General features: G+C 35.2%; 1 protein-coding gene across 4 annotated transcripts in view; it reads right to left on the reverse strand.

Annotated features, from left to right (window-relative positions):
• Positions 1-24,041, reverse strand: part of UNC13C (unc-13 homolog C) — a 217,713-nt gene that overhangs the window by 124,985 nt on the left and 68,687 nt on the right. For 3 of the 4 annotated variants that reach the window (XM_054836497.1, XM_054836499.1, XM_054836498.1), the window contains 2 exons: positions 16,798-16,862; positions 1,746-1,815 (listed from right to left, as the gene is read on the reverse strand). In XM_054836497.1, coding sequence (XP_054692472.1) covers positions 1,746-1,815; positions 16,798-16,862 — 135 coding nt within the window. Of the gene's footprint in view, positions 1-1,745; positions 1,816-16,797; positions 16,863-17,392; positions 17,416-24,041 lie in introns of all 4 variants that reach the window. The other variant, XM_054836500.1, reaches the window with a different exon arrangement.

Raw genomic sequence — 24,041 nt, forward strand, 5'->3', positions numbered from 1 at the left:
AGCTTTATTGCGACAACAAAAAAAAGATATCAAATGATATCTATTTCAGTGAGTGTCAAAAAAGTCTAGCACTTTTCTAACAACATGATTTTTATCTTTCTGAAACCATCATATAAGTAAAGATAAAAAACATCATTTACAATGTATCAGATCTGACAAGGACTTGAGAATTAAGTTACCGATTTAAATGAGGTATTTTGGAATCAACCTATTACAAGCTCAGAGGAGATTGCTTAACATGCACCTATCTTTGAATACAAATAATCTTTCAAAGATGAAGATGATCTGCACTAAGTCTGAAATAAGTTCCCTTTTAAGTTGGTAAAATTATCTTAGGTTTACAGCTGCAGAACAGAATTGTAATATAATTTACTATTTTAAAGAAGTATATAGTTTAAGAACATAGTTAAGAGCTATACTGGAAGTCCATAATGGTTAAATTGCAGAACAAATTTCAGTTTTAAAACTGCAATTTCCACTTACTAAAGGTAGAATTCCTTCAAGAGGAGTTATCCTTCAATGACTGGACAGATTACATAGTAATCATTGACACATTAGAATAATAAAATGAAAGTTTTATTCCACCATTCAAAATGTGAATTTTCTTTTTTGTTTCACTGTGATAATTATTATATTTCCCAAAGTGAATAGTTAATATTAAGATTCTGATGTCTTAACTTGTTCTGAGCAATACCTGTCTGTAAATAGTTCCAACAATTAAGAATCAAGCAAAGGGCTATTTAATATGCATAAAACCATCATAACATGTTTGTAAATTATACTCGTGTAATACAACTTACAGTGGAGCATCTGCTGTCAAAGAGATGGTTTCAATGAATGCAGGCTCTACTATGTCATAAATTGACAACCTTTCATTGATTTCAGAAGGAATTCTACTCTAAAATGGTTGCTGTGCTTTCTCTGTGTGACCCTTCAGACAGTATGGTATATCACTGTAGAGTAACTGAACAGAGCAGCTGAGAATACATTAGGCAATAATTTGGCAAAGAATGAGACAACTGTAACAATAACTTATTTTGGCTGATTCCCTTTCTTTACAATGAGAAATTGGTTTAGAGACTCTCACCACCAGAGATTAAATATATATTTTATTGACTTATGAATTCTATAGTTCAGGAAAAAGAGAAATGTGAATGGCACTTAAAATTCTTCAGAGCAGAGAGATTCTACTTAATGTTGTTTAGTCTGGAAGTCAGAATAAATCTCAAAGGAAGTGCCATTCTTTTCACCTTTCTGAAATTTATTTGCCTAGATTATTATTGTCTACAATGACTGCTAAAACAACATGTTTCATCTTGTACCAAAAGTATGCATAAATCTTTAAAACATTCACACTGAAACAGGGTTGCTTTTTAAAAGGAACTTTCTTCCTCTTTCAGTATCATAATAAATCAATATATCATAATAAATCAAGCCAAACGGTATCCCAAGCACTCAATAACAGCTGTCTTTGTAAGCTAATTCACGAGCAGTTTATTATTGCAGGAAATGCACATTACTTGACTCCGCAAGTAATATCTAAATATGCCATGGGATATTCAAACTTATCTAGCACATTATAACAACTGCATCATTTACTGGCCTCAATCCATTCTCTCAAGATACCTTTTTTCCATAAACCAGTTGTTGACAAACTATCACTCACATGCACACTAGTAATTACAAGAAAGATCTAGACAACTGACAAATGAATCAACAGTTTCATGGCATCACAAGTTACTTACCACATCTCGAACAATGGGAAAAGATTTCTTTCTACGCAGGTCTGGCATGCTATCAATTCCATACAGCCCACTGTAGGAGATGAAAAGACAAAGAAGAAAATATAAACCTGAGGCTTACAAGTTTGCATGCTTAAGACCTTCTGATAATTATCAGCTAAGGAAGGTAAGTGGTCTAATTCTTATGAAAAATTAATGAGAGTGTTCCTGCTGTGGCTGACTTTCTCCTGGCATTCACCCAAAGGAAAGAGTAGCTAATACCTCCTAAAACATTTTACCACAGATTTAGAAGTTCTAACAGTACCTTTCCATCAAAAAGACTTGTGTATCTGGGGGCTGAGATAGAGCCCGACATTGTACAGGATATCATTATTGTCTTAAATTTGATACAAAATTGAGTAAAATATCTAACTAAATACATAATCACATCTCATATGAGTCCATGGGAATATGGAAAATAGAACTTGTCAGATTTTAAGATAATTCCATGGTGACCATCATTATTTTCTGTTGCCCGGTTTAAACTTCTTCATTAAGCACACATTTAACCCCATATTAGATCTCAGATACAACTTGGAAACAACAGCAAAGAACAACTTGGAGCCACTTCAAAGAATAAAAGGCTAACACACCAACAGAATTTAAAGGAATACATACTGATTGGGTAACAATATGCCTCATTCTCCCTGACTCTTCAGAATAGGCAATACAGGCATTTTCATCTTGCATTTTTTCCACAGTGGATGTTGGAAGATTGCTATATACCTTGTCAGATCTAATTCAGAGATACTTTGAAACTCTCAGAGAAGCTAGGATGCCATATTTTTCAAGACCAAACATTTTCCCCTCCGTGCTCCTTCTGTTTGGCACTGTCTTGAATACCCTTTTCAGTTGTTCTTGTACCTTTTTTTATATGTAAAGATAGAAATACACGTCACAGCAAACAGTTTCTCATCTGAAAGCCCTCCTTTTATTTATACATATCACAATTATTGAGTGAAAAGATATTTAACTGAAATTAGTGACAGAATTTTCACTTCCTTCTGTAGATTCAATACTTTGTCCCAAATACTCCTCTTCTGACTTGAGGATTACAACCCCTTGCCACTAGTAGAGTTGACAAATCCCATATTTGTTTAAGTCAAGACTCTGGTTGATTCCTGTTGGATATAGATGTTATAGTTCCACAGCTGCAGCTAAATCCAAAAGGAATTATGAATCAGAGACCTCAGCTGTCACGATTTACAGCCTGGCATATTGATACGAACTGAGATCAATGCTGGGTTATGCTAGTATGCCAGACTGTAAGCAGTTCAGGGACAGACATACACCTCTACTCTGATGTCTCCACTGCTAACATCTTCAAAATGAATCAACACAAGCCAACAGAACTCATAAATCAAAACTCCGAATTATTTAAGAGAAGTGAAATACATTAATAGGTGTTATAAAAAAGGACACTAACTCCGGTTTAAGCGATCTCTGAATTACAAATTATTAGAAGACTAGAAGGCTAGGAGAGTATCCTAAAGAAATACCATCTTATGCTATGCTTACACTTTCCTGACAATTTCCTAGGTATCCACTTTTGTGCAGTGTCAGGAGCAGCAGGATGCTGTGCCAGATGGGCCTTTGGTCAGACTCTGTATCACTGGGGTTTTGGGTCGGGTTGTGGGGTGGGGTTTTTTGTTGGTTTGTCCTTGCAGGGTTTTTTGTTTGTTTTGTTTTTAAGGCAAAGCCTACAATACTTTTTCTCTCTCACTGGGAATACAATGGGGTTCTATTTGGTCTTATTATTATTCCATAGGCTTCTGGAAGAAACGGACACAGCAATAGGCTGGCAGTATTTATTTCCATGCTTTACTTTCAATAGATGCGGAACACCAAATTTACTTTCTTGAAGTGCGCTTGATAGGGGACTTGAAAAGTTCAGCTTGGGTGAAGCTTAACTGAACTGAAACCAGAGGAGAGGAAAGGTAAAATGGCATAATGGCACACATATTTTTTGGAGGTATTTGTTCACTTTCTGTTCAATAATTCCCATACTTTGAAGTTCTGGTAAAACTTCACCTCTGGCAGCATCAGTACCGTGGACAGGTCCAGCTTCTGATCTGCAGAGAAACGGAGGTGCCTTCTTGCCCCAAGTCCTGTCTCTAAGATATGTGAGACTCAAGTGCAGTTACACCATAAGAGAGTGATGAAATGAATAGAGAAAATCTGGGCTAACAGCCTAAGAGAGCAGATCTCCAAGTAGAATAAATTGCAAAAGGAATTTGAGAAGCTATCCTTAATGTCAAAGAGTACTTTTACATAGCAGGGGACAAATCCCTAAGATGGAATGAAAAATAAACTTACAAAACCGCAAAGCAGAAACAAACATTTGGGGCAAAACTAATAGGTATTGTGGCATAGATAACACTGAAATCTGTGCTGTGGAGGCAAGAGATCAATTAGCATCAAGGAACTGTTAACTGTTAAAGCTAACACTAGAAATGAGTCAGAAAATACTGCTGCACTCCAGTCCCTGAGTGTATTATTGTGATGTAGCACTCATCACAGCTGCCAAATATTCAAGCTCAAAAGTAAGTTAGATGTTATACACTGGGAGTTGTTGATAGACAAATAAACCCCATAGAGGGAACACAGCCCATTTCTCATATCTTGTAATAAACAAGGGCACTCCAAACACTGTTTTTCATATGGATTTAAAAAGAATAAATATAATGTTCAGGCTCATCTTGCAGTTCAACATACCTTCAAAGACCTTGACAAAGATCCAATATTTACACGGATATACACAAGATTCAATACCCAAATTTGAACTTTAAAACAGACTGTGGATTCAAGGATCTTTCTCCACAAATTCAAATAGAACTGAGATGAAATTCTAGAAGCCCCATGCTCAGCTCTCTCAACACCATCAGCCACGTAGATTTCAGAGATCTTTCCTCTGTCTTAATAATGTAGTACCATTTTTCATATGGTGCCAAAGTTAGATGATGAAAATGCAATGCACTTTTTTCTCCAAATAAATATTAAAGTTTTTCCATAAATTGTATCCCTTTTCACATTAGTTAGAAAAAACAAAAAAACCCCCAAACCCACATTTCACTATCATATCACAAAGCAACAACCAGTTTCAAATAGCCAGAGACCTTACAGTGGATTAATAATTTCTGAGCTATTCACTGCCTTGGATAAAAGATATGTTAACAGCTGTGACTGACCCAGTAAAGATTTCCTGTACAGCACAGAGGCCTGTTGGTCCAAAGAATATTTGTAGGCAAAAGGAAAAAATAATGTATAAAATAGAAAAATTAATGATTCTCATGTAACACATTTATGTAATTACTGCAAAGAATTTAAAAGGAATGGTACAAATAGTCCTACACTCTCTGGAACCGTCCAGTTTTGGTGAAATGATATTTCTTACCTTTTGCCCATTAGGACATTTTTCTCTATACTCAAATGAGAGCTCGGTGTGTGAATGGTACACTATGCCTGAAATACTGTAACTGCCCTGTAGCGTGACCAAACTGGCTAAGACAGCAGTAAGACGTTTTTCCCTATGGTTGATCAATTCTGGTTCATAGTCTTGACTAGGGCTTCTGTGGACTCATTTTCCTTGACTGTCTTTAGATATAGTACAGAATATGGTGCTGTGCTAGGTTCACGCACAAATACTTAATCAGATCAACTGTCACCCTACACCATCAATTGTCTTTGCTTCATCTCCACCAGCAACTAGACAACAGAAAAATAATTAGTCTGGAGTTTTACCACATCAGGACTCATCTACTAGGGAACTGATTTATTTTTATTTATTTGTAACTAAACTGGGAGCTGGTAAATTCATTAGGTAACGTCAGTCAAAACCCGACAGGACATAAAGGGGAGAAAAGCATAAATACATTTTCAGTGCGAGGAGAATGCAGTTCTGGTGCAATTTTCCAGAGAGAATTTGATTTGCCTTATGCTGACATGTGGTGCCACATGACATTTTAAGATTATTTAGATTGCACCTGTCTGTACTTTAGTTATAAAGAAATATTCTTTGTAGAGATTCTCAAATATTTGGGCTGTCAATAAATTCTGAAGAATGTTAGTCACATGAATAGCTTTAAAACATTACTATAAATCATTTCCACTTAGTCACAGCAACAACAATAATACCCTATTTAATCTGATCCTGCTAACATTCATCAGGCCCACTCAAGTTAAATTATTCTTTCTTTATTACAAACATAGGACTTGAAAGCTATAATCAAAACACTGAAAATGAACTCTGATGAAAACAATAATATCTTCCAATAAAATCTGATTTTTTTTCTGGACTGGCAGTTCAGCATAGCAATCCAGATGCAAGTCCCAACAGTAAAACATGTAGTTCTGTAACTGGTAGGTAGCCCGCATGGTGAAGAATGTGACAGATGATCTATATGTATGCATATATGTATATACATGTACCTTTTTTTTTTTTTTTCAGATGAGGACTTGATGAACTTTCAGCCCATATAAGCAGAGAGTTCCTCTACTAAACTATTCAAAACTCTATTTGGAAATTGTGATTCTTAGTGTGGTACTCTGCCGTATACTTGATAGATTTAACTGTCCAAAAACTTCCAAACATTTCCCCCCCCAATTCAGTCCTCAGTTTCGGAGGACTGAATTACAAATTAAGAGTTGTGGCACTGTACATGTTCACTAGTGGCTTTCTGAAAATTACAGTTCAAGTTATAGTAATATTACAAATATTTAACAATTGTAATTTTCTGAAAGGCATCAATCTTATGTCACAATAGCTATATTTGATCAAAATAAATCATTGCAAAAAAGTTTGTATTTTTGTCATTAAGAAATGAAACACCCCACTACTTAATATAAAAAAGTTTTTACTTTTTCTTCTTTTTTTCATTCCTAGGCACAAAAAATTTGGAAACAATCACAGCCACTCTCTAAATTCTGTGTGAGTTAATCTCCAGATGAAAAGAGTGATGAAAATGAAGAGGTGAGGTTTCACTCTTTTGTTTTTTTAAATCACTCAGTATTGAACATATATTTTAGGTTACTGGGATACTTAATTTTCTTGAAGTTCTTAGGATTAGATGAGTCTGTTTTATAATATAATTAAACTTATGTAGTTAAATGTGATAAATAAAACACCTAGGCAGCTTTAATAACTTATAATGCTGGTCTGATCTCATAAAAATTGAGATGAATTTTTTGAAGATTGATCTAGGGGGTGAGGAAGGGAAGAAGAAACATGTCATTGCTGCATATTATAACCACAAAATGTAGTCAGCGGCTTTTGTATAAACATCACAATGGCACCATGCAAGTTAATGAAAATAATTATGAGACAGCCACACTGTCTGAAGACCCACAAATCCACACTTGGGTAGCAATACATAATTTTTGCTGGAGTGGAAAGCTGAAATTGGGGATCTAAAATTGTATATGAGTACTGGGAGAAAATACCAGCATTATAAAAGTAATTATAGAACTGGATTTACAGCTTTTCCTGGTCCTTGGTATATTAAAATGCCACCAAAGAAATACCTAGCACTTTCTCTGAAAATGAAAGTTGGATTAAAAGAGTCTTAATATGAGCTAAAATTACTATATTAAGAAATGAGGAAAAAAAAAGAGCCAAATCCCTGCACAGAAGAAAACCTGTTATCCTGGCCAATTCAAGAAGCTGTCAGAAAGTTTTGGGGTAGACTAGGCTATACGAAAGGACTATGTTCACTCAAATTTTGACAGGCTGTGTGCTCAAATGAGTATGCATATTAATGTCATGAAAATTTTGAAATTACATTTGTTAATCATATTTCTATAGTAAAGATATGAATTAATCACACATTAGGATATATTGCCAGACGCTCAGATTCTGGCTGAGGCAGCAAAACAGACTTCATGACTACAGCTTTGAGTCTCCCTCTGCCGCCTTCTGATCACAAATCTGTTGAATGCTTCATCCCCAGACGTACACCGAAGCAGACCAACAGATACCCTAAATTGTGCTAACAGGCCTCTGGGGCCATCTCAGCTTTTAGAAAAAATAAAGTGGCTTGCAAAGAAGTTCTGACCTGATTTCTTTTTCCTGTCATGCTTCTTGTCACTTCACAAGGAGATGATGCTAGCCAACTAAAATGGCTTTATGCTAACCTCAGGCGACGTGGCCTCAGAGTGCCACCATTTCAACTTGTGAACTCTTTTCCTTTATTTTTTTTTTTTCAATATTTTGAAAAGAAAAAAAACACCCCACATAAAACCCCAAACACCCAAACATCCACAACCAACCCCCCCACCCCCCAAAAAAAATTTCCTAAGGCCCAAACTAAAAAAAAAAATTAAAAATTAAAACCCAAGCACCAGCAAAATAGCATTAAAACTACATTTGCTGATATTCTTGACCCTTACACCACAGCAAATCAGTAGTAACACTAATGACGGAGTATTCACAGTGCTACAAAAATTGTCTAGAAGGAAAATCTGGTCTCAACATTTACAGGGAAGAGAGAAATCTGAACATCCTTCTCAAAATTAATTCTCCCTTAGCAGAACTTTTGCAATAACATAAACCCAAGGACTCATTTTGAATTCCCTATACTAACCTTGAAGTCTGTGGGAATGGTTTCCTTAGTATCAATACGACCATAATGAAGACACACCAACAAAGGAAAGAAAAAAAACCAATTTGCATAAAGCTTGTAAGAATTTATAAGGTGGAGATAGGAAGTTCTACAAGACAAATTCATTTGCAAAAACAGGATGGAGACCTTCCTAGAACCAGATGAGGTAATAACACGCTACACTTAGTTTACCTTTGACAATATGCATCTCTGTGGTTGTCATTATCATAGCATCTAATCAAAATAAGAATAAAAACTTCCTGAAGTAGAAAGAGATGAAACAGATTAAAAGCAATACTGAAACATCAGTGACACCCTAATGAAAGTGGTGATACTGTATCTTACAAAAAAAACCCCAAAACTTAATTTCTCTTTTAAATCCAGATAACTATGTAGCTGTGAACTTTCAGCACGCTGTATCATCATGGATAAGAGTTTACTTAACCCTTAAGAGCATTACCACTTTCCAAGCACTATCCTAACTCTTATCCTATAAATTTAGGAGATAATCTGTTTCTCCCATACCTCCTTCTGATGCACCTGCACCATTAGGTAAGAAAGAAAAAAGGATTCATAGACTGTTTATGCATTTCCTTTATATTTTCACATAAACAGTCTTTGGTGCAAAATTTTGATATTAGAATTTTCTTTTCAAGAACATAAAAATCAAGGTAGACCTAAATTGCAACTTCCAGACATCTACAAATCTCAGCAAAAGCATGACAGAAACAAAATAACATTTCTGAGGCTGTGAAAAGTAAATGTACAGAGACTAAAGGATAAACTCAGAAACTCAGATTCTCAGGGCTCTCTGTTACTCAGGAGCAGTTCCATCAGCGGTGAGTACAACTTGTCCCGTGTATAAGACATTCTTATGCCACAAAGAAATACTTCTGACAAGCAACATCTGTAAAATTGCTTCCATCTATTATTCTGCTCGATAGCACAAAATACGATTAAAATTGAGGTTCTTACTGCATTCCTTTTTTTTTCTGATAAGTAAGAAGTAGCATATAGCAAGGGAAAAGAAAAATCCAAATTCAAGAATGACTAATAGTCTTTTCCTGGGAGAAAAAATTATGTCTGAATTAAGAATGCTGCTGATGTTACCAAAGAAAGAAAAGGACAACGTGGCTTTTGAGGGAACAGCACGAATGACAGAATCAAGACAGATGACTACATAATAAAAAGATATTTTATTATGACATTAGTGGTGTAATTTATGCTCAGTCAGTAATTTGCTATAACTCATACCTCTGTCTCTTTAAATAGCTTAGTTTTCTACTCAATCTGTACTTCCCCCCACAATCTTTTCATTATGATTTCAAGCTCAAGTTCAGCTTAGCAGAAGTGTCTAGATCTGATTTTTTTCTCTGTGTACCTGTACAAATCACAAATATTTGCTTAAAAGTGGTCGAGAAGTGCCCATTTTGTTATTTTTTTTAAAAAAAAAAGTATTACTAAAACTCATTCCAGCTATCATCTGCAAAATATTAAGGACATGAAACATTTTGGTTTTAAATGAGCTTCACCACCTCTTCTGATGATACTAGGGCAGTACTGTAGCTACTACCAGGAAGTTTATGCATTCTATCAGCTGGTTCTGCAACTCTCTTAATTGCCGACATATGGCAATGCCAGAGAGTTCTTACACATACATACTTATTCACCTGAATACTTTTAAGATATTAAAGAAACTAACCAGACTTCAGGGAAGAACTGCAATTTGGAAACTGCAGCTTATAAAGGAAACTAATCTTATTTCTTTTGTGCAATAACTCAGTGACCAGATGAACTCTCATAAGACAATATTACTTCCTGCCACTTCTTCACCCAGCATTCAATCAGTGCATAGTAAAGATCATAGAAAAAAACTGAGACTCTAAGGACTTCTTACACCTTTACTGGTTTCAGTTCCTACCATAGGAAAGATGACCGTTTGCTTCATAGCTGTTACTTGTTACAGTGTATTTTAAACTGGATTATGCTGGGAGTTTATACTAATTCCACTGAAGTATCTTGTTGGTCTTTAGTTGCTGTAACTGGGACAAAATGCCAATGTAAATGAAGTGCAAGTTTTACCTACTTTATGTATTTAAGGCATCTCTATTGCATACAGAAGAAAAGTAGGTGACTTTTACCTCAAACACGCAGTTAATCAGGGCTAAGTCCTTCACTGAATCATTTCACAAAGTTTTTTCTTTATTATCATCAAATGTAAGCATATGTTTCTTTGTTATTATCATGAGTCATTTTAATGAAGAATGTCTAGAAATCTCAGTATACAAACTGCTGGAAAGTGAGATGTGATTTCCTTACTCATAGCTTGTCAGATGAAATACAAAATGCTTGATCAGGGAATGGAAAAGCAGCCATGCAATCTACCAGCACACTGTCCTGAAAAAATTTGTTTTGCTGTTTGAAAAAATCAAATTACAGCTGAACTAGACAAGAACTCTTACCTGCACTGAAAAAAATGGGTAGAAAACCAAACATGAATACCGTATCAAGGTATATTGGTGATTATCTGCAGAAGCATTACCAAAAATAAACAAACCTCAAACTTGTTCCTCCTAAACTATCTTGAAATACAAGTAACACATTAAAATCTTTGCTGAAACAAGAGAGGTTCCAAGTATCAGAGATATGTCAACTGTGGGAAGTTTGAAGCCAGGCTAAGACCAGTTATTGGCTACTTCTCTACTACCTTATGTAGACCCTGGAGCATCATTAATTGCTTTCCTTGTATTTCTGATGTGATTAAGCTTAGTTACAGGCAAAACAGTTCTCAACAAGAAAGAAAAAGGAAAAAAAATCAACCAGAAAAACAACCAACAAGCCCAAACATCCAACCCCCCACTAAAACCTCAATTCCGTTTTAAATTTTTTTTTTTTTTGAGGGAAAGAATATATCTTTCCACAACTGCAACATTGCTTTCATTTTTCAGAATTGTTCTCCAGTTATACTGCACTAAGGCTATAGGAATTCTCACTTTATGAGGAACCTGTGAATCTTTTATCAAACTTTAAATTCATCTGGGTCCAACAGCTGCCCATTTGTGTAATTTGGGATAAACAGTGACTGTTCCTTTCTTTTTGAAGATTAAAGGGAAACAAGGAAAAGAGCAGCTTTGGCAAAGGTTTGGCTGGAGCAGGTAGTGGTGGCCTTGCAGTGGATTGAGATGTCAGGATTGTTTGAGAGGTGGGGTTCAAAGGAAGAGAACGACAATGACGACGACCATATTTTTAAACTTGGGAGGAGCTAATAGTATGAAAGGCTGCAATGAAGGAGCTTGGAGCTATTATGAACCTATGCATTTATGTTTTGAGTTTGGTGGGAAGAGAGAGGGAAAGTGCATAAGCAAGGTAATACGCTAAAGAAGGGCTGCATCAGAAATTCTGACCATTGCCATTTAGGCTGAAGAATGGTAGCCTGTGGATACAGACACACACAGGTAAAGGTAATAGACACTGTACTCCTGCATGTATTGAGGGGTGGGGGAAAGCAATTGGGAGGCAGTGTTATTTCCATGTTACTCCTGTTAGTAGAGCAGATATAGCATTTTGGTTTTTTAAAACATTTTTAAATGCTGTTAATTAGTTTTTTTCCCCAATATAAATATTTAGTTAGAAGCACTATATAAAGGAAAGAAATTACAGAACTAATTAAAACAAAAAAATCATTTCAAGGACACAGACAAAAAGGTAACAGCACAAAAGGGGATTGGTGCACAAAAAAGTGAACAATATCCAGTAGAGACATGGAAATGCTGACCCACCAACACACTCATATCTCACAGATAGATGAACAGTAAATGTAAACCTGCCTGGGAAAATTCATTTCAGTTTTAAGTGGAGAGTAGGAGAATCCACAGGGAGATCCAGTGGGATAATACAGCTCCACTAATATACATCTGTGCACTGAAAACACACATTTCAATCTTTTTCTTAGACAACTGCATATTTAGTACTCTTTCTTGCACCTTTACTGGAAGAGTCCCAACTTTGAGGATATGAACTAGAAATTCTCCTATGCACAAATTGTCAGTACGAGAACAAACTGAATCCTTCTAATAACATTTAAGAGCTCCATAAGTATGCAAATATTGTTGGCTATCAGCTGGAAGTAAAGATTAATATTCTGATCTGGACTGTGAGATCAAATTTTGTTGAAAAACAGGAGAATAGCTACAATACCAGAACTAACAAACTGGGCAATGCTGTACTGACAGTGAAGTATTAGTCTTTGTGTATAGTCTTTGCAACATTAAACACTGCAGCCATAGACAAACTGTTCGTGTTATGTAGGTTATACATTAAATTCTCTACTCCTCTCCCCATCTCCAATAATAACAACCCAACAACATCCTGACGTACAAGATGATAAAGTTGAAGGCACACAAGTTATCATTCAAGGCAAGAAAAAAAAACCCTGTAATGTTGACTATTTTTTGTGTGCTTCTGAAGATATTCTGCATAACAATCATGTATTTGAATTTATCAGAGAATTCAAGAAAAATAAATTTGTTTTACCATTGAGAACACGCCACTGAAGGAAAGAAATAATCATCTGCATGCAGCACCATTTGTGTACCATTAACAAATTTCAGAATGGATTAGGCCATGTGGTAAAATTATCAGTCTGACATGACTGCCATCGGGCAAGCAGTGATTTAATACAGAGCAAGTCTCTGGAAAAAGTAAACCAGTACTACCCTAGATTCATATACACGATGAAAAACCCAGCTGACCTCCATGTACTTTTCAAAAAGGATGAAAGGATGAATTCTAAAGTGTCTCATCTTCAATAAAATGAAGAAGAAAAATAAAATTAAGATATACTGGCATGGAAAGAATAGGAAAGATGGAGTTTTTGCCTTTTAGCAGAGACGTAGCATGAGAAATCCCAGGAAAACTGAATTTGGTCTTTGCCTTTTCTTTTGCATCTTTGCTTTTTCTCTCATTTCATGCAGCCAAGCAGAGATCATTGCAGAGAATGATGAGTTGCAGTCTATGCTATGGACTTGGGATGTGCTGGTGCATGTGAGGTGTGTTCACAGTATTGTGCTGAGAGAGGGAACAGCATGGAAGAAAAGAGGCAATTAAGATATTTCTATACAGATAAAGCAAGGTATCAAAGGTTGTGAGGGAGAGAATCTCCTCTGACTTTAAATGGCAACACGTTTTGTGGAGAGTAAGAGGGAAAAGGAGTCATAGCTAAGGCTGCAGCCAGTTATTCTGGCAGTGAAGATGCTGACGGATTCTAGAATTTAGGATTAGTTTTTGCATGCAGGAGTAGAGTGGAAAACGTGATTAAAACAGAGCCACAACAGTCTTTGAGATGTCAGAGTTCTTCAGCTGAATGAGAAGTTAAATTAAAATTGCATCACCGGTTTCAGGTAGACCTGGTGAAACAGAAGCTTGCACAAAGATACTGCAGACAGCAAAGGGAGTAGAGGCCCAGTCTAAACTTTGTCAGCAAAAGTAGCAAGGTTTAATCTAAAAACATGAGCTAGTATTGAGCTACTGTCAGTCATTTGAAGTAGTCCTATGCAGTGATTACAGGATATCTGTACAAGGGATTGACACACCTTATTCTCTGAGGATTCCATGTTTGAATTTATTCACCTGTGAATGGAACAGAGGGCATAAAAAAAGCAAATTCTATCTGTATAGTCCTTGTCAGCTGTAAAAGCTCTCCTTACTTCGATGAGATTGGGTTTTGTGTGCAACCCACAAACCCCAAGAATTCTATACACTCTTGTACACTACTTTTCTAAGTCCTACATCTATTAGGAAACTGTAATTAAGTAATTGGTATAGAAAGTATTGCATATAGCAAAACTGTATGGTCACATGCAGCTTCCTGCATGCATAGATATCAATACTTGATTGTCGGTACCTACACTCAGTCTACTTACAAAACGCTATTCCTAAACTACACATTAACTAGCTATTAAACTGTTTGTCTTCTGGTTTTGTGGATTACAAGCAATATGACAGAATGAGCTCTCTCTTACCAAGCTTATTTATGGGGGGGACGGGGGGGACGCAAACAATACAAGGCAATGGAGCAACAAGAAGTAGGTTACTTAAAGAAGGGAAAATAAGTAAAAAAAAAAATTAAAATATGAAATTGTAAACTTTCCTTAAGATTTTGGTTATGTGAAGAAACAATTCTCTAGCGATGAAAGCTGAACCACATGCAGTGATCAAAGTTCATTCACTAAAAACCACAGACGATAAATCCAAGACAGATTTGGACTAGCTTTATTTTCAGTCTTGGATTTCTGATTTTTCTGGAGAAAAAACCATTTCTTCTTATTCTAAGAATACAGCATTGAATGTAATATACACTTCTGCACTGAACAGCACCTATAAAAGTATCTGAGAATGTCAATTTCTACAATGTATTTCATATGAACAGCTTTTTTATTTATTTTAATACACAAAACCCAAAGTTTTGTGCCAGGCTTACACACTAATACTTCCGAGTATGATCATTCTTAGTTTCGGTAGATCACAGCTCACTGTGTAGTTTTTAAGATGTCAGATTACTGCTTCTCAGTGGTGATGTATGTTACTATTTGTGATGCCTCAAATCATAAATTACTCAAATTGAGGCCATTGAAGCCTATCAGCAAAAATGCATTGACATTGCATAACACGAAAGAGAAAAGAAGGATATACGACAAAGAGAATTTGAGGCAAACATCAGAAGCTGCCTCTGTGATGCCTTCTGGTTCGGATATGCACTAATTTTTTCCAACAAAGCCACCACCAAATATAAATTGTCACACATCAGATCAAAAGGTTATTGTCATAATTTGCTGGCACAGCTGCAATGTTCTGATGAAAGCCATCCATGATTCCATTAGAAGAATAATGTGAACACCAGCATAGAGAGCTTTAGTAAATTTTTTTGTTCCTAATGCATTGCTGAAAATGTATTCAAATCAGTAATCTAATCAAGAGAAACAAAGTTGCTTCAGATGTGCTAGGTTCCTTGCTGACGAACAATATAATTCAAACAGAACTACTAATTTTTTGCATTTGGAAGTCAGGAAAGAAAATTCACACCACTTATATTGTTCTATTTTTAAAATGTAGACAGATACAGTACTTAGAAAATCCCATTCAAAGAAGGGGAAGTTGTTTTGCCATGGTAAGAAATAGTGCTGATTAATATACAAGGCCAAAGTTTTTATAATTTTAGTAATGAGATATTTTAAACCTTTTTGACCTTATGAGAAAGCTGCAACTGATCAAAGTGGGAGCAATGTGTCATTGTGAGCCAAGAGAAGTAAACTATAATTTTATTCTAATGCCAAAGGGCAAGTAAATAAAAAACCCACATCAATTATCTCTTACAGTATTTAAAATGTTTCACATTGCATTCAGCAACTAGTCCTGCATAACATCACATATGGGCTCACACTTTTACAGCAACTCTGAAGTTTCTATAAGCTGGAAAAGGAAGAAATACACTTCCAGGTATGACAAACTATACAATAAGTACCAAAGCCACTGTAAAGCTGGAGAGTGCTCTTAAATTTGTTTGAGGTTTATCAATAAGTGCCAATGTTACCCTAACTATACTTTCCACAGCAGTACATGAATTATATTAAGCAAATTAATACCATTAGTACATTTCAGGAAAAAAAAAAACAACCCCAAAACATAGGAATCCAAATGGAAAAACTCCATAGTGTCTAGATTCTGTTGTATAGCCTTTAAGATGTACAAATGAGAAGATGGAAGATAAATTAGATAATTTGATCTCATCACCTTATCTTTGTAACAAAGCATAATTATAACAAACAGTGCTTATATATTACACCACCAAGAGGATAATGTACCTTTTAAATAGTTAACTAATATAACTGATAAACTTTACTAATGGCTTTTTTTTCCTTGCCAAACTGAATAATAAAAAGGTATTCAAAATAGGAAGGAGAGATTTTCCTGAAAGGAAGGAATCCCTAGAACTGGATGTAAGATAGCCCATCTGGAGACAACCAGACAAAATGTACAGGTTTCTGCCATATTCTCTCTCAGCAACTGGAAGATCTTTCTCCCTTGACCTTTTAGATTTAAGATATTAGACTGATACTATTATATTAGTACACATTTACTAAAATTAAGACATTAAATCAAACTACAGCTTTAAAGGGTATTTATTTTGTATATAAAGAGGTAAAAAATTTTGTTATCCCGTTGATCTGTGTAACTGAATTGTATCAATTTCTAAAAAACTAAGTACTTAAAAATTTAAAAGAAGACATAAACAATGAAACTCACTATCTTCCTTTTAAATTAATTCAATTCCTTAAAAGAACAAAACTTAGAAAAAATACTATAAAGTTATGAAACTAATTGCAGATAGAAATAACAAAATTCACACTCATATTGGCACTTACCCACTAAATGCCTGGACTGCATAAAGCTTGGAAGTATCCAAGGAACTTCTACTTACTATCCGAGCCTTTAATAAAGATCAAAAGAAAGTATAGTTACTCAGTTGCTCTTAGTAAGTCTTGAACAGAATTTAACTGCATCAAACACGTAACACCTAATATGAAAATGTTTAGCAGGGTCAGCTCCAGGCCAAAGCTAGAGTAACCATTGCTTTGGAATACATTTTGGTAGCATTCAGCATTTAGTGAAACACACTGCAAGAACCCATGGGAAGATAAAATATTACTTCCCAAATATTGTTGTCCTTTAAGTCCTGTAGTGTATGCAGTATAAATAATAATTAGAGGCAAAATCCCAGACATCATGTTTGACAGTAGCAGACCCCTGTGTTGGCAATTACGATAAGCACAACAGTGAGGGTTATCCTGTTTATAAGTGCAACACGTTTGCCACACGCTCAAAGGAGAACAAAAGAGTGGAAAGCTGGGAAAAACATGCAAATTCACAACTAAAATGAAGGAACCAAACAAGTCAAATAAGTCACAAACAAACATCAACAAAATACATGATCCCTATAATAAATACGTGATTTTAAACCTTTTCATCCACAGAACCGCTATCTGAAAGAGAATTGGGAAGAAGGGGAAATATAGGTTAGACAAAATACTCTCTGAGAAAATATCTTATGCTATAAAAAAAGTCACTGTTTTAATCTGCTAATGCAGAGCAGAATCCAAATTATACCTGTGCTTAGCTGTATCATTGTGGCAAAACCGCTGTCACTACATTTTAAACAAGCAAAAATATGTTTTCAGTAGATAAGAACCCCTGCCACTTATGCAGGACTGGGTGGATACCATATAATTTATATACTGTATCCCATCTCCACGTGATTTTAGGGTTTTTGGGGGTTTTTTTAATTTTTTTTTTAATATTAATGAATATTTAATATAGTTGCAGTGTTCAAAAAATAATGCTCTATTTTCAAGGAACAGTGAGTGTTTCTAATAAGAATATAAAAATTAAAAAAACCTCCTGAACTGTTACTATTCTATTCTATCACAGCTCTTCATATAATGACAGAAATTATCCCCCAAATGCCAATAGAAGTACAATTGTGGAAGTATAATATATGAGATATATATATCTTGTTATAAATTGCCTCGTGCAAAATTACAATGTATTCACATTTACCAACAGACAGAAAATATTTGCTGACAGGAAAAGCTGCCCTTTTTTATTGTCTTGTCAATTTTAAAATACAAGTACATTTAAAATCACTTTTATATGCTATTCAACCAATAAGTGCATCTTTTTGTTTTTTTGACACTTTCTAATACAGTGCATACATGAAACTGCATTGTTTTAATTGTCACCTTACTGATCTTTCCATTTTTACTCCCCAAATGGAGTATACATTCTACAGGCCCTTTAAATATTTCAGGTATTTTTAATATGTTTGGAGATATCTTATATTACATACATTACAAAATGATAATTTACACCTTAAACATGTGCCACATTTCATTTTTAAACCAGCTTATCGACAAGAAAACATCATGTTCAAACACATATATGAAAAATATATTGGCAAATGTAAAGGTGCATACAGTATAGTACCGACAATCCAGGGAACCAAAAGGCTCTGTTGTGCCACTAATTTAGAGGCTACTTACGTCATCAAAGCAAAGCACATGCACAAGAACAGGCAGAATACAAACCGGAAATAAGTTGTTCAAAACGTGTTTTACCAGTCAGATTATATCTGATTTTGTATTATTCAGAAAGGTTAAAGAGAATTGAGCTACTAGGTTTTAGCAAGGTCACAACACCAAATCTGAATCCACAGATAATCGAAATATGCAACAGTCTCTCCTCCTTTGTGAGACCACAAAATTTGCCATTTTCTTATGCTTGACCACAGATCTTGGCTTTTCTTTCACAGCGATTTTGAGCAATCCTTTTAGGAAGAGTATGCCTAAAAGAATGAACTATAGTTTATTGTCCCAAGGAAGACTCATGTTTTGAGTTATACAGAATATTAAATTAAAACTATTACTAATAGTTAATTCTACTATTTCGTAAAAAGAGAGTAAGCACATCTACTGTACACCAAGAATATCTGCTTGCCGTGAATTGATACTTTTCATAGTTCTTCTCCTGAATATAAACGGACATGGTATCATTTTCTCCTTTTATGTTTTAGAAAATTCCATTAAGGTATTTTTTCTGCTGGGATATGAACTATTCTGATGTTTTCTCACTTTAAAACTCCCTGCTCCCCTTCAGAAATACTAGAATTTTTATTTTGCTTCAGAAATTAATTCTTGACTAAATTAAGCTGTAGTGGTTTAGTTGTCAACACTCACTTGAGAGAGTAGATTTATAGAAATTAGTTTAGTCTTTACAATTTTATTTTTTTTAAAAATTATTTATTTGTGCAATGTATTTGTCTGACAACATCAGATATGATTTGCTACTCTTTCTCCACAAGCATATAAATAAGACTTGGACAACCATATGATCCTACTTCCCCACTCCAAAATTATTACAGCATTTTCATAAGCAGGGTAAGAGCAGAGCCAGGGGTAACTAGAGGACCGTAAGCTGGGCTGGATGTGGAAACAAAATGGGATATGCTTTTATGAGGGCTAAAGGAAATATGAGGAATAGTTAAAGCCAAAGTGCTGGAGCAGCATCTAGACAGATGAATGAGAGGAAAAGCAAGAGAGGATATACCAACAGGGCTCTAACTAGGAGAGACCGAGAGTGAATTAATTCTCAAACTTGTAAAAAAGACAGAGTCCAAAAGGTGAACAGAAATTTGGGGACTGATGGAAATTTTAGGCAGGACATCACTTGTAAGGTAACAAGCCTCACCATAATCTGTTCATGCAACCTACACCTTTCTAGAATATCTAATGATAACAATATTTGTGATAGTGCCATCTAAAGACACATTGAAAAATCTTAGTATTATTTATATGAAATGCAATTTTTAAATAGTTTGCAGGTAGTTTTCTACCAGCTGCCTAAAGAATCACATGAATTATATGTTTAATTCAGTTAAAGTTATATTAGGAAATACAAAATTGTTGAGACTTGTCTTCCACATTAAATGGAATTTTGTATTTCAGAGCTTGAGATATGGACATATGAAATTTTCTTTACCTCTCTTGGGTTTCAGCCAGCTCCATCTAATTTCACTACACTTCCTTTACTGGAACCTAATTTTGCCTAAATTTAGGAAGGAGAGTGAGAATCAGAAATTAGGAAGGGAAAAAGGTATTATGTGTTTGGTTTAACTTGCTTTTCTTTTCAGTTGCTACTTAAAAAAACGCAGCGATGTAACATCATCTTTTCTCAATAGAAACTGTGTAAAGCAGACAACTGATGCAAATTTCCCAAAACAAGATTTTGAGAGCATCTCTTTTTTGTAAGAAACGACTGCATCTTCAGAGACAAAATTAATTTAAAAACTTCACTGTTTGTTGCTTCTTCTGAACTCATCATGAGTGAAATAATCTGAACTGTGGAAGGGTTCTGTGTGTGTATGAGAGCACCAAACCAGGAAGCGTACAGTCACCAAGCAATTCACTTTGGTGGTCATTAGGCTACCAGAATAGACAGCAACGTTCGTTGATGTAGATAAGAAATGAACTGTGATTATGTAAGAGACCACCAAATGTATTTTCAAATCAGGGATACAAGGCTAGTCATGTCAGATTATACTGCTGCATGACAATGATTTACTTAAGAGCTTATCTTCATATAACTCATTTCTCTCATCCACACATTCTATGGCAAACAGCTAACCTAAAAAAGTTATGAATGTACTAAGAACAGCGTAAATGCTGGTTCATTTAGTTAATCCCATGGAATACTTCCTATTTTATTTCAATTAGATTGTTTCCCCTTAGATTTTTAATTTATGTGAAAATTACAAAAAATTACAAAACACTACAAAACACTAGTATAGCCTTCATGTTATGCCTCTATACCGTATCCCATTTCAGATATCTAGAGGGTGTTTTAGCAGGATTATAGGAAAAATCCATAGAGTGATATTGCTCCATAATTATTGCTATTTCAGTTTAGTGCATTCCATAGATATACCTGCATAGTGGAATGATGAAGAGTAGGATGGTCATCTAGCTATCCATAGATATACCTGCGTAGTGGAATGATGAAGAGTAGGATGGTCATCTAGCTACTTACTAGTGAAAATTATATTTACAAATGTCAAATGTTGAAGGCAAAAGGAAAATCCCCCACCTCTTTTTTTTTTTGTTTTAGGCAGTCTGATAGTTTGAAACTCAATTATATTTAATTAACTGGTAAAAAGAGGAAAAACTCTTTTAACCTTGTTAAGGATACTGTAGTGGTACAAGGTTTCTGTTGTTCATTTAAATTTATATAATTATAACAATTAATACAAAGAAAAGGTAGTAATCTTTAATTACAGAAAGGAAAGCATGATGATCAGCTATCATATCACATTTCTCCAAATAAGCTCATTTTCTATGCAGAATTCTTAAAAGTTGGTGACAGAACACAAAAACACTAGGAAGGCGACAACAACCTTAAGGAACATTTAGCAAACCATATTTAAAAATGCTCCTGCTTAGATAGAAAGTTCTCTTGAGCTCTGTACCATTCTTTGCTACTTATATCTAATCTTCCTCCTCAACTACCACTCCCTAAGCCTCCCACAAACAGACATAAACCTTTAGGTAAACAAGAAACTAAAATGTTCACTAGTTAAAATTTGTCTTTAATGTTCTGTTAATAAGAAGTTCCACATATGAAAAAGCTGTACAACAATCAACATACCCACTAGATCCTGGCTTCTGCTGAAAATGGTTCCCAAGTACCCACTGAGGTAAGTCTCCAGATGGGGGCAAGAGGGGGAGGGTGAGTGAGGGAGGCTTATTTGGCATTCTTTCAGCCCCCACAAATAAGCCTCCAAATTATTTTCTGTCCACATATCAGTTTAAAGGTTTAGAGAAGGCTAAGTAAAATTTCCAACAAGTGTTTATTAATGCTGCATAACTGCTATTCAAACACAGTCTGAAAACTAATAGATCTTATAAAAGTTGAACTTTACACTGTTAGCAACTGTTTTCAAATTAACACATGGTCCGACTTATTCATTTTTAATAGTAATGTTGCCACCTGTAACTTACCACACAACACAGGAATTCATCATACAAGATAGCTAGTTCCTACACCCAAACATCCTAGAAAGAAAATCTCTAAAGGATGCTGAAAAGGCAGATTCTTCCAGCATGAAAGATAAACTAGCGAGGAAGACATAGAAGTGAAGACTGACTTTTGCTTTTGTAGTTTATGATACCATCAGAAATACAACTGGACAATAGTCTCATCAGTCAGTAAAGATATTTATATCAAAGAAATTTAGAAGATTTTTCCCCTCCTCCAATCATAAGCATTCTTCAAGCCTTGTGTCATTATTTCATTTTTGCGTTTTTCTGAGCAGCAGAGCAGCAGCAGAGCATCATCCTAATACGCTTCTCTTTCTTTTTCGCAAATATTTAGTTCACCACCACCACACCCACCTATAGCACAAGAACTGTAATAAGGTCATAAAAATCTAAACTGTTAGGAAACCCTAAGTTTAAAATGGTATTAGGTACATTACCTTGGTTTTCCACTCTTATAAGTGTACATAATTGTATAACATGAAATTGGAAAAAGATTTAAAGTTCATTATTGTCTCAAAGTACCATTTTAATCTTTAATTTTGCAAAACAGTTGCAAGAATGTCCAACTGACTGATAATTACATCATTCCTGGAAGCAAACCCTTTAGACATAATACTTGCAGTAATTAGATAACAATACAGCTGTTCCATAGAAATAACACGTGTAAAATACTCATAGTCAGAAGCAGTTTGCAGTCTGAGCTGGACAATTCTAATTAGTATTTATTGCTAAGAAAGGGAAATAAAGGATGAAAGCCAGGGTCAAATAAAAGCAGCACAAAGTAGTAGATTGTCTGTCCAAAACAATCACACAAATTAAGCCATGCTAAAATAATAAATGCTGTACCAGAAGCTAATATTATCACTACAGAACAGAATATTACAGTATGTAAGCCTAGAGGATGTTGTGTTGCTGAAGCATATTCTAGGAAGATATACTGTATAACGCTTGAAAGATATTAAAGCTAGCACATCATAAGAGATGAGTGATGCTTGTCTGACAAAGAGAAGGTCAAACTTGAATAAAGCTTGGTTGACAGGAGAAATAGAAGAATTGCTGCTAGCACTTTACTACCAGTGATGTAGAAAAATTACTAGCGGATACATTGAGAGCCAAAACAGGAGGTCAGCTTGGTGAAGATAAAAACTGCATTTGTGTTTTTATTAATAAACTGCTCTGCAAATCTGAAACAAGAGGACATGCTTTGAAAGCGTCTCTAGTGTTTAGAAATTGAGTCCCATTAGACCTCTAATGACTCTTGTTTTCTATTGTCTTTCAACAGCTACTAGATACTTCTACCAACCTCTGAAACTCACCTTTAAAAGAATAAATTATTGACTATCAAGAGAACCATTTGATTGCAGAATGTGGTATGATACTAGTGCTTCTTCATTTTTGGTGGTCTTAAAAAAACCTACAACCCGCTTGAAGACTGGGCTTTCTTGACAGTCTCCGGCTTGTCAGAGTGATTGTAGGGAGTAAAATGCAGAGCGCACTTTATTCTGACCCCAGAACACATCAGAATGGTAAAGCATATATTATCCATAAAGGATAAAGAGGCATATTTTAGCTCTTTTGATACAAATGATAACAGTAAATGGAACCAAGTAATTATTTATAGCCTATGAAAACTAACAGATTAATTGATTATTGCAAGTCTTGCCATATCACACAGCCAACATCACCACAAAAATATTTGACTTGGACCACTATATTGTCGTCTTATTTGCAAGCTGAAGTCCCATCGTGTTTCTTCCAAAGAAATCCAAGTACGCAGCCACTTAGTTTGACACCAACTGTGAGAGTAGTCCCTCAGGACTCTAACAAAAGCGTGTTCTTGGGTGCTTCTTACATTGAACATGAGGATTTCACTGAGACATGGAAGTTAGTTTGTGGTAAGAGCATAGAAGCGACAGTAGGGCAGGAATGTTAAATGCTGCCTGGGACATAGGAGCGAGCTGCTGACCATCTTGGGCACCAAAGAGTACAACAGCAAACAGTTTAGTGCCAGAAGAGCAGAT

The sequence above is a fragment of the Grus americana genome, chromosome 10 (assembly GCF_028858705.1).
Source record: "Grus americana isolate bGruAme1 chromosome 10, bGruAme1.mat, whole genome shotgun sequence".
Taxonomy (NCBI): Eukaryota; Metazoa; Chordata; class Aves; order Gruiformes; family Gruidae; genus Grus; species Grus americana.